Source organism: Chaetodon auriga, chromosome 17, assembly GCF_051107435.1.
Source record: "Chaetodon auriga isolate fChaAug3 chromosome 17, fChaAug3.hap1, whole genome shotgun sequence".
Lineage (NCBI taxonomy): Eukaryota > Metazoa > Chordata > Actinopteri > Chaetodontiformes > Chaetodontidae > Chaetodon > Chaetodon auriga.
Genome location: NC_135090.1, coordinates 12,497,199 through 12,506,892, shown reverse-complemented (window position 1 = coordinate 12,506,892; position 9,694 = coordinate 12,497,199). Strand labels below are relative to the sequence as shown.

General features: G+C 43.6%; 1 protein-coding gene across 2 annotated transcripts; it reads right to left on the bottom strand.

Moving 5' to 3' along the window:
- Positions 1–104: 104 nt before the first annotated feature.
- LOC143335308 (uncharacterized) lies at positions 105–9,014 on the bottom strand. Of its 2 annotated transcripts, XM_076754608.1 has the most exons (13): positions 8,421–9,014; positions 7,946–8,014; positions 6,005–6,029; positions 3,345–3,431; positions 3,114–3,253; positions 2,880–2,999; positions 2,739–2,784; positions 1,517–2,465; positions 1,257–1,377; positions 1,077–1,142; positions 885–986; positions 513–765; positions 105–372 (listed from the first exon to the last, which is right to left on the bottom strand). In XM_076754608.1, exons 1-13 carry the CDS (start codon positions 8,472–8,474, stop codon positions 116–118), a joined length of 2,289 nt encoding a protein of 762 aa, XP_076610723.1. In that variant the 5' UTR covers positions 8,475–9,014; the 3' UTR covers positions 105–115. The 2 variants fall into 2 exon arrangements, with proteins under 2 accessions (XP_076610723.1, XP_076610724.1); XM_076754609.1 differs by lacking the exon at positions 6,005–6,029 and having other exon boundaries at positions 8,421–8,656.
- Between the last annotated feature and the right edge of the window lie 680 nt (positions 9,015–9,694).

Here is a 9,694-nt window from a genome sequence, read left to right as displayed (position 1 = left end):
AAAGCAAATAACTGGCAAACAACAAAAAAGAAAGAATGAACTTTTACAAAAATTCACAGGTGTCCATTGAAAGTATGGATATTTATCTCACACAACAACTGTGGACATTTGATGACTACTTCCTTGCCACAAGCTCCAGGAGTGTGGAGGTGATTTTGTCCAGGTTGTTTGAGTACCGAGGGCCTCGGTCTATCCTCTGCCCTCTACCCACATGGAGGGGAGGTGCAGGAGAATGGGAGTCCAAAAACTCCCCTGCAGCAGGTTGGTACTTCCGAGGTTGCATGGTTTCTTGAAACCTTTCAGGATAGCGTGCTGGCTCATCTGGATGGGTAGCACGTGGCATCAGAGACATCTCAGGCAGCCCAAAAACCTCTGAAAAATACAACAAGAACTTCAATGAAAGAAGCGTTTAAATGAAGAATATTTTGTCAAATCTGACTGAAGTGAGTATGAACTCACCCATTAATGTTTGGTATGCAGTATATAGAAAATCATGTGCATATGCATTTTACCTTCATAACGGCTTCTGTTTGTGTTTGGGTGTCTGGGTTCCCCGCGTACAGGATGGAGCCGCTCATCAGGTGTGTGCTCACGCTGCTTCCAGCCTCTTCCTCTGTGATCTTCTTTAAAGTTGAGGTCTTCTGGTTGTCGAAGGTCTGAATCTTCTCTGAGCGCTGTCTCATACTGATGTCTTGGAGGCAGCTCTGAGTCCGGCTTTAAGCTGTTGTAGTCCTTGGAGATGACCGCTCGACCGTGGCTATTTTGCTACAACAACAAAAACACATGTTTATTTTATTTTTTTTCTACTATTTTAGAGAGAGGCAGAGAACTTAACTGCATGTTTAATTAGAAAGACTGACCCTGTTGTGCGGAGTGATACATACCCCAGCTTTCTCTAATTTTTTGGACCTGAATTCTTTGAGAAGGTCACAGAGTTTGTTCTTCAGGAAGTCAGCCTCTTCTGCATTCTCAATTTCAATGTTTTTCTAGGGAAAAAGACACAAGATCCTTCCTTCAGTGAATGGTCATATATCAAACACATTGCTGCTACATGTGTTGCAAATACAGATTCGTACCAGCACATCAAAGACACCCGCTGACTCACTGCCTCCTCTTTGGTAGCTTTCAGTATGATGTGGACCCTAAAAAAACAACAGGTTTGCCATCACTGCAGTATATAAAAATTTTGTATAATATAAAATATTGGCATGTTTCTGGTTAATCACAACAAATGATCTAATTTTACATTTAACTACCTGTGATTCTGTGTACAGGACTGGGTGCTGTGATCCATGGATTTCAGGTCTCAATGGTGCATGAACTGGTCTGGGACGACAGTCGAACTTTGGATTTGGAGGTCCATATTCATCCCTGAACCTTTAAGAAAAAAAAAAGACATGTCCAGAAAAATAATGCAAGATGATGAAAACACAAAGCATTCAGTCAAACAGTGTAAAACAATTTCAAGAGGTATCAGCCGGCCAGTTTCATAGAGAGCAGACACATTCACACTCACATCTCCTTTGCCTTTTCCACCTCCTCTGCCATGGCATCAGAGAAGCGACTCTTTCTTTTTCTTTTCAACTGTCCCTCATCTTTCGTGGCCCCTTTCAGGAAGCGCCTGAATGGCTCTGGGATGTCAGACATGGACCTGGTGGCTTCCACTTGTCTCTGGGGGTTAAGGGGTCCTGTTCTGCTCGGCCCAGAGTTAACAACTGCGTCTTCTTGATGTGGTTGGCTTGTTTCGGGGCAATAATCACTGTTCATATTAAACAAACGGTCACGCATCCAGTCGCTCTCCGCGGGTGCAGCAAAGCTCCTCCTCTTGGCCTCTGGTTCACTCGACCCCTGCCTACCTGCTCTATTCATACCGTCATGTCTACCAGATTCCCTGTCCATAGACCACCGGCGGTTATTGCCTTCTGGATACACCGGCTGCGAGGGCTGATACTCGGCAGAACGAACTCGCCCACGCCTAACTTCCTCAGAGTAGAACTCCTTCAGCAGATCTCTTTCTGGGTAGGGCCTTCTGTCAGGTGGAGTCTCCTCGGAGTAATACTCCACATGCTGAGCCTGGCCACGGGGTACCTCCACTCTCGAGTCATACATGGGACCGCCACCAGGCTCAAGCACGGCTCTTCTTTGCGGATCTTCAACATATTCTGCATCATACTCCCTTGGACAATCAGGGTGCATGTTCTCAGGCATGTACATATCACTTTCCCTGTAATCTGCCCTCTGCAGTTCCTCTTGCATGCGGTCATTGCTGCCAGCGTCCTCCTGTTGGTGCAACTGTCTATCACGGTTCATCATGTAAGGGTCTTCTGTATGGAACTGCGTTGTACCCGAGTGCCCTGGGGGATACCACCCTTGGTGAGAGTACTCATCTTGATTGCCCTTGAGTTGTGGTTGGGTCAAACTCTGAAAGATACCGCGGCCCCTATCTTGCCTCCGCGTTGGGGGAACTAGGGAACAAAAGTAAACATAGTTTAAGTAAAATATAAGAGTATGGCCTCAATGGCATGGTTTCTATAAATAGCTCCTTGACAGCTTCAGTGGCCCTCAACCATGTGCTACATGCAGTGAATCATAAACTGTTCAACTTAAGGTGAAGTTAGGCCCCCAAGAATTCTTCTGATTTATATCAGAGTTCATTTCAACATTTGTTGAAAATAATATTGCATATAATAAATCTTATCAAATGTCTTCTGCTACACAGAATCACAGTATGAGTGTACCTGCTGACATGTTTAATTTGCCCGTTTTGCCTTTTTTCGGCATCAGCTGAAACACAAAAAACACATGCATTACTTTCAAAATTATTATGTTGTGATTTTTCATATTCAACATGCGTGGCTGCTGAAATTTGCATGTCCCACCAAAGGACTCCCTCGTCCATCCTGTCTTTCTACTATCTCTGCTCTGGCTCGTATGATCTTTCCTCCTTGGGATATTATGGACTGCTTATCCCAGGTCACCAAGTCTGGCCGTTTCAGCTCCTATACAAACACAAAGGTGAGGCATTCTCACTTTGTACCGCGTTCTACATTAAAAAACAGAACAGACACTCAGAGATCAACTGGACTTTTCTAAAAATGTTCACGATGCTTTACCACATATTTCTGCCGGTGTTTACGTCCAATCACATGACGGACCATTTCTGGGAGGTTTGCAGTCTGATGACATAGCCTACATGTGTATGCAGGCCCTGCTTGTGGATCATTACAAGGCACTTCATCCAAATAGCTCAAACCTAAGAAACAAGAGCAGAAAAAAGCTAAATATAAATCAAATTAACATTGAAAAAAATGAAGCTTCTTCCAAAATTGTATGAAATTATTCACCAATGATGGGCTCATCAAGCTTAACGTAATCCAGGTATTGGATTATGTCCTCAAACACTGGTACAGTTTGATGTCTGACAGCAAGCCCTGAGAAATCCAAACACTGCCGGTTAGCAAAAGAAAACATGACAAAAGAGAGTAAAAGTATAATTTGTACAGTGCATGTTCCAACTCAAGTGCACGAAGCCTTTTTCACGTTTGCAAAATGAATTGCCTCATGACGCGCTAGATGTCACAACTATCTCCCTCGAGCTTTTTATTAGTGAATGATCCCACGTTCCAGCTTACGACACCAAATGTCATGAGTATAGATTGTTTTACTGTAGCGAAGCCAAAAGGATTGAATTCTCCAGCTCAGAGACTGTCATCAGAAATCTGGCTCCGGCAAATGAGTAACCATATGTTTTCATGTATGATCTGCAAAGTTTCACCTTTGGACACTTCCGTCTTCAAATTCTGCTCTACTTACACTCGCAGACAAGTCATCTCTGTGAGACAGACATGGAGTGCAATCTTCTGTCTCGTGATTCTTTGGTGTTGCTGTGCGAATGTCCTCAGGTAAAGGAATGTTGACCAAGAAGATTTTATGATATACAAACATTTACTTTGCAAAAAAAGGGAACAGCCTTCACCTCTTGTAACATCAACCTTATCACAAGAACACCTAAATGCTGATGTTTAACCTACATTGCTAACAGCAGAGGAAAGTTATTTTTCAAAAAACAACCAAAAAAAAAATCCCCAAAGTAGTCAAAAAAAAGATACGCATGTTCAGTTGAATGAGCATGCAACAGCTCTTTGCTCAACTCAACTGAAATCCACCTTTCTGTGTGAGCGTACACCACATTCAACAGGAAAAACTGGAACATGCTTCCTCAGGCTGCACATTAGCAAAAGTGCACAGTCCCTGTTTGGAAACATTTTTGTGGCTGTTTTTTTTTACACATGCAAATAACACGAATGCAAAAGAAAAGTTGGATCAAACCATCGGCTTGTTTGATGTGACATCTGGTGCGGGCATCAGCTTGCCTGCAGTGAAACCGCAGAGATGTTGGTGAGTGTTTGTGCACTCGCTGATGTTCAAGCACCAGAGTGAGCCAAATATCGTGACAGTAAGTTTTGAGGCAGTCTTGTAGGTACAGGTGAGCCTGTGCTGACCAGTTTTTTGCAAGTGTAACCTATTTGAATAATGGGTGAATTAACAGGACAACAGCAGAGGACAAACCTGTCCGACCAGCATCAAGTCCAGCTCACAGAAGACCATTCGTTGATGGTAGCTAATTTGTGTAAATGTAAAACTGTCCACAAACTCTCCCTATATAGGTGAAACAGAGGTCCTTAAATATCGAGGATCGTTCTCAGAGCCAGCCAGCTGTGCCCACCAACTCCAAACTGACTGGGGCACACGGTGGAAGGAGCCTTTCCCCATGCCAGCTCACAGCATGCTGAACCCGGCTCACCTGCTATCCAAGTCCCTGATGCCATTGTATCTGGGGCTGGTTCAAGTCCAGGTGGTGGCTCTATAATCATTCTCCTGCTGGTAAATGGGTGAGCCTGTCAGCCTAAATTGAGGTCATTTCGTGCGACGCAATCAGTGACTGATTACTATACAAATGGTTTTTCATCCAACTAGTTAATGTTGCACACTAACATCACAGAATCCCAGTGCACATTATGGGATTACACCAGAGGACCCTAAGATAACTGTTTTTGTGCAATCCATAAAGGGGAAGGAGAAAAATGCTGTCTATTCCTCAGTCATTGAGGATTTTGTCCTCCAGACACTTTCCCCAGCATGCTTCAGCTACCAAGAGCAACCACTTCATTCCCCAAGAGGAGGTGCACAGTGGACCACCTGTCCTCCACCGTTAACAACATAAAAACACAACAGGTCATCCATGCTGACATTTGAACTGACAGTCAGCCCCAGATAGATGCATTCTGGCTAGCTTTGGCCAGTTTCAATACCCAGAGTGATGCGCCAATTCCAGCAATTCATTTATTAGAGATCTGCATCAGTCTGGCAATTAAACATGCTGGATTTAAACAGCTGTTAAGCCATTTTGGCTCTCTTGGACACTGTGCAAACTAACTCTGCTGAAGAACTGACCAACATACATTTTGTGGCATGCATGTGGACAACCAAGCTGTCCACTAGTGCAATTGTGAGACATCTCATTGCAAAACCGCTGGCATTAATCTGCTGCTATGGCAGCCTCCACTCTTCTGAGAAAGCTCTTCACAAGATTTTGGAACCTGGCTACAGGGATATTCTCCATTTCAGCCACAAGTGCGTTAGTGAGGTTCACCGCTGATGTTGTGCGATAAGGCCTGGCTCGGAGTCGGTGTTGCCATTCATCTCAGAGGTGTTCAGTGGGGTGAGGTCAAGACTCTGTGCAGGTAAGCCAAGACCGTCCTTAATTGGAACAAAAGGGCCTAAGCCAAAGATTTGTTTTGAGTTCATGGCCATTCTCAGAGGATACTGCCAACGATCTAGATCTGATCTAGACTTAAAATGGCATCCATTACAACCAGGCAACAGATTAGAGCCACTTCTGTTACCTTTGTGTGTGAACTGCATTACCTGCCAGAACAGACAGCAAATACACTGAAGGCCAAAGAAGAACAAAATGAAAAAGCTGAAGATGACATCTACTTACCCGCAGCAACAAAGCCATCCTCTTTCTGCCAGGAACAAAAGCAGAGCAATAAAAATTAAGTCAATCAGTGCTGGGTAAACAGGTAGTAAGAGTTCACCACTGCTTCAGACAGAGAAAGATGTGTCATGGCAACATATCTGTAACACATAATGGTTAACCAAAACCACAGCTCATCTGAGGTGCAGTATAGATACATATCCTGACCATTTATTTATTGAGTTAGATTTTGTTCATAGTGAGTGAAAGAGGAAAAAAGTACTTAAAGAACAAGGAGTGAGTCCTCCTGCATGTTAGTTTTTGAACGTCATGCTTAAATATAATGACATATATTGAGCCACCTTCCTGGGAGAAGATTAGATTAACTGTTAAAGACCATATTTACGGTGAAAATGAGTGTGTATGCAGAGAAGTGGTATCCAATTTTCTTCAACACAAGGAAAACGACCAAATGACGTTGACCAAAGTTCAAGCAACTTTTGCTTGCATGCATCACCACAGTGGTTGTGTATTGGGCTGTGAGCTCTTCCAAAAACGTAGCTGAACACAGGGGAGTACTGTTGCTAGATGCTTCCAGTGTAGACACGGACAAAGGTCTGAAGCTGCTGCCAAGCTGCTATTGTTACACAGCGTGGACAAGGTATTAACAACTGTAATGTTCAGCTGTCAAAGTACAGTCCAGGCTAATGCATCATTTGTCCTCCAGGCCTGGCTCTCCAGGAGTAGACCTTGTGAAAGCATTGAGTTCGAAGTCAGTTGTCAAACCGTCCCACTAACACATGATTCCCCGAGGTCTCTTATCCAAGAGGATTACGACATTTACATGCACTTTACTTTGGAGTACAGCAGCTTTTGGTCAACTCAAAGCGGCAGCAGAAGATGTCCAGAAATCTTACGAGGTCCTCGGCTGGAAAGTTTCCAGAAGGAGTTGCAAGAACATGTTTCAGTTGAAGTGCAGGTAAGACTCAAGAACATCCTCAATATGAGACAAACCACTCAAAGGGCCTGCGAACAAAGTCAGAGAATCTCTTCCACGAAATACTGTTTCACAGAACAAAAGTCGCTTGACCAGATGAACGGACTCTGCAGGATTTCATGTTGTTATGTACAAAAACCACCAATAGCCATTCCAATGGTGTGGTGTAAGAAAGAACCATGGCTAAAAGCTGTGTTGTTGTAGCCTTGCGTCTCAATACTTGACTGCTGTGGGTGATGTCCACCAGAGAACTAATGGATACTTCAGAAAAGTACTGAAAAGAGACATTTTGTGATGCAATGTAGTTACACAGCATGTTTTTCAAAAACACAAAAAGCTGCTGTTCGTGCAAACTAGTTGTTTCCATCACAACTGTCTACATATGATGACGTGACACGATGAAACAAGTGACAAGTCGCATAGGTCAGTCTGACCTAAATGTGTTGCCATAAACTTACTGCAAGGTACACTCTTCAAGGACAGGGTGCTCCTCCAAAATGAGTAGGACATGGTTGTTGTGATGGTCAAGACAAATGTTGGTAAGCCTTCATTTTCCCTGGCTGCTTGTTGTTGCTAAAGAAGTGACTGATCACTTTAGTTATTCAGTCCCTCAGTCCAAGTGAACGTTTGTGCCACATCTGAAGAAGTTCACTCAAGTTGTTGCTGAGATATTATGCACATGTGGACAACCAGAAAGCCTGAAAAGAGTCCCCAGATGTTGCTCATGATTTTGAACAATAGTGAAATATCACTTTTGGATGCTCCCTCTTTCCTGCTTTGAGTTTTCTCTTGAACCTGTGGGAGACCTATGTCTGAATGAAGGAGAAAAAACAGCACACCATGGTAAAAACACCAGTCACAGTTAAGTGCTTAATGGCCACTCAGGTTTAAGTCCATCAGTAGGCGTTTAAGCTGGGTTAGTACTCAACACAGCCTTCACAGATTACATATCTGTCTGTACGGTGTACCTTTATATGTCCTGGTGTAGTCAGGTGTATCTTGTACAAGGTCTCGCCTCTTATGGATTTATCACAGACCTGGATTAAAACAGAGATCATTAATCGATCAGTATCACGGCGACGAACGATGGTATGATATTGCCAGCTTATTTGGTACATATCGATAAACTAAAGCGGTATTTAGTCTATCCTCATAGCTGTAAACGGGAGTGATACAATGGCAATGTGTCTTAATATAACGCAGTCCTGGTCAACAGCAACGCAAACTACTTCCTCTCAGGTCTGCTGTTTTGGACTGCATTAGGTTTAACTAGGTGTTCCAAAATAATCTGAAAATGAGTGTACACATTCACTAAACGTTATGAAAGAGCCACGCTGCATTTCGGTCTCCAACCTTGCAGTCGCCAACTTCATTCAGTGCATGTAAGCTAACGTTAGCTAGCATGTAAGCTAAGCGTATGTAAGCTAAGGTTAGCTAGCTTACCCTGCATTCAATAAATGCAGCGTCCTCGTCGTATGGTGTTTCGATAGTATCCATCGTAGAATGTTTTAGACTTGCGTTAACGTTACCGTTTCAAGAACCCGCTAGTAGTTTATCTTAGCAAACATTTAACTAGCTAACGTCTGCGAACGCGACCAAGCCGATGGAAATAGTACTGTCAGAGTTACACTGTTAGCTAGCAATTCGCGGTGTTATGCTAGCAAATGGGTAAGAGTTTCCTATTGGATAACTACTGCATGGACGATTATCGATCAGCTGGCAACAAGTGTTTTAACCCCAACTGATGCAATGAGTAGCTTCTCATTTCCTAAACTACCATGTCGAAAGATACATCCGGTGTTCGTGGAAAAGATGTTAGTCTGTTTGAGAAGAGTCAAATCATTGGCATGCATCGAGAAGAGAAAACGTTTAAGGAGATTGCAGAAACTACTAAAATTGGATTAAGAACTGTCCAACGCATTATTAAAAACTGGAAGGATAGTGGGAAGAAATGTGGTCGAAAGAAAATCACTTAAACGTTTGGCGAAATCAAATCGTAGAAAAACAACAGCAGAACTCAGGGCTATGTTTAACAGTGAAAGTAAGAGAAACACGCACAATGCGAAGGGAACTCAGGGGTTTGGGACTGAACAGCTCTGTAGCCTTAAGAAAACCACAAATCAGTGAGGCTAATCGGGGAAAGAAAGGCTTCAGTTTGCTAGGGAGCATAAAGATTGGACTCTGGAGCAATGGAAGAAGGTCATGTGGTCTAATGAGTCCAGATTTACCCTGTTCCAGAGTGATAGTCGCATCAGGGCAAGAAGAGAGGCAGATGAAGTGATGCACCCATCATGCCAAGTAGCTACTGTACAAGCCTGTGGGGGCAGTGCATTGATATGGGGTTGCTGCAGTTGGTCAGGTCTGGGTTCAGCAACATTATGTGCCCAAAGAATGAGGTCAGCTGACCACCTGAATATACTGAGTGACCAGGTTATTCCATCAATGGATTTTTTCCTCCCTGATGGCACGGGCATATTCCAAGATGACAATGCCAGGATTCATCGGGCTCACACTGTGAAAGAGTGGTTCAGGGAGCATGAGACATCATTTTCACACATGGATTGGCCACCACAGAGTCCAGACCTGAACCCCATTGAGAATCTTTGGGCTGTGCTGGAGAAGGCTTTGCGCAGTGGTCTGACTCTCCCACCATCAATATTAGATCTTGGTGAAAAATTAATGCAACGCTGGACGGAAATAGATCTTCTGACGTAGCA

Coding starts and splice junctions, on each gene's coding strand:
- LOC143335308 (XM_076754608.1), bottom strand. CDS start 8,474: ATGGATACTATCGAAACACCATACGACGAGGACGCTGCATTTATTGAA. Junction 3,000..3,113: donor AACACCGGCAGAAATATGTG/GTAAAGCATCGT, acceptor GTGTTTGTATAG/GAGCTGAAACGGCCAGACTT. Junction 987..1,076: donor CGGGTGTCTTTGATGTGCTG/GTACGAATCTGT, acceptor CTTTTTCCCTAG/AAAAACATTGAAATTGAGAA.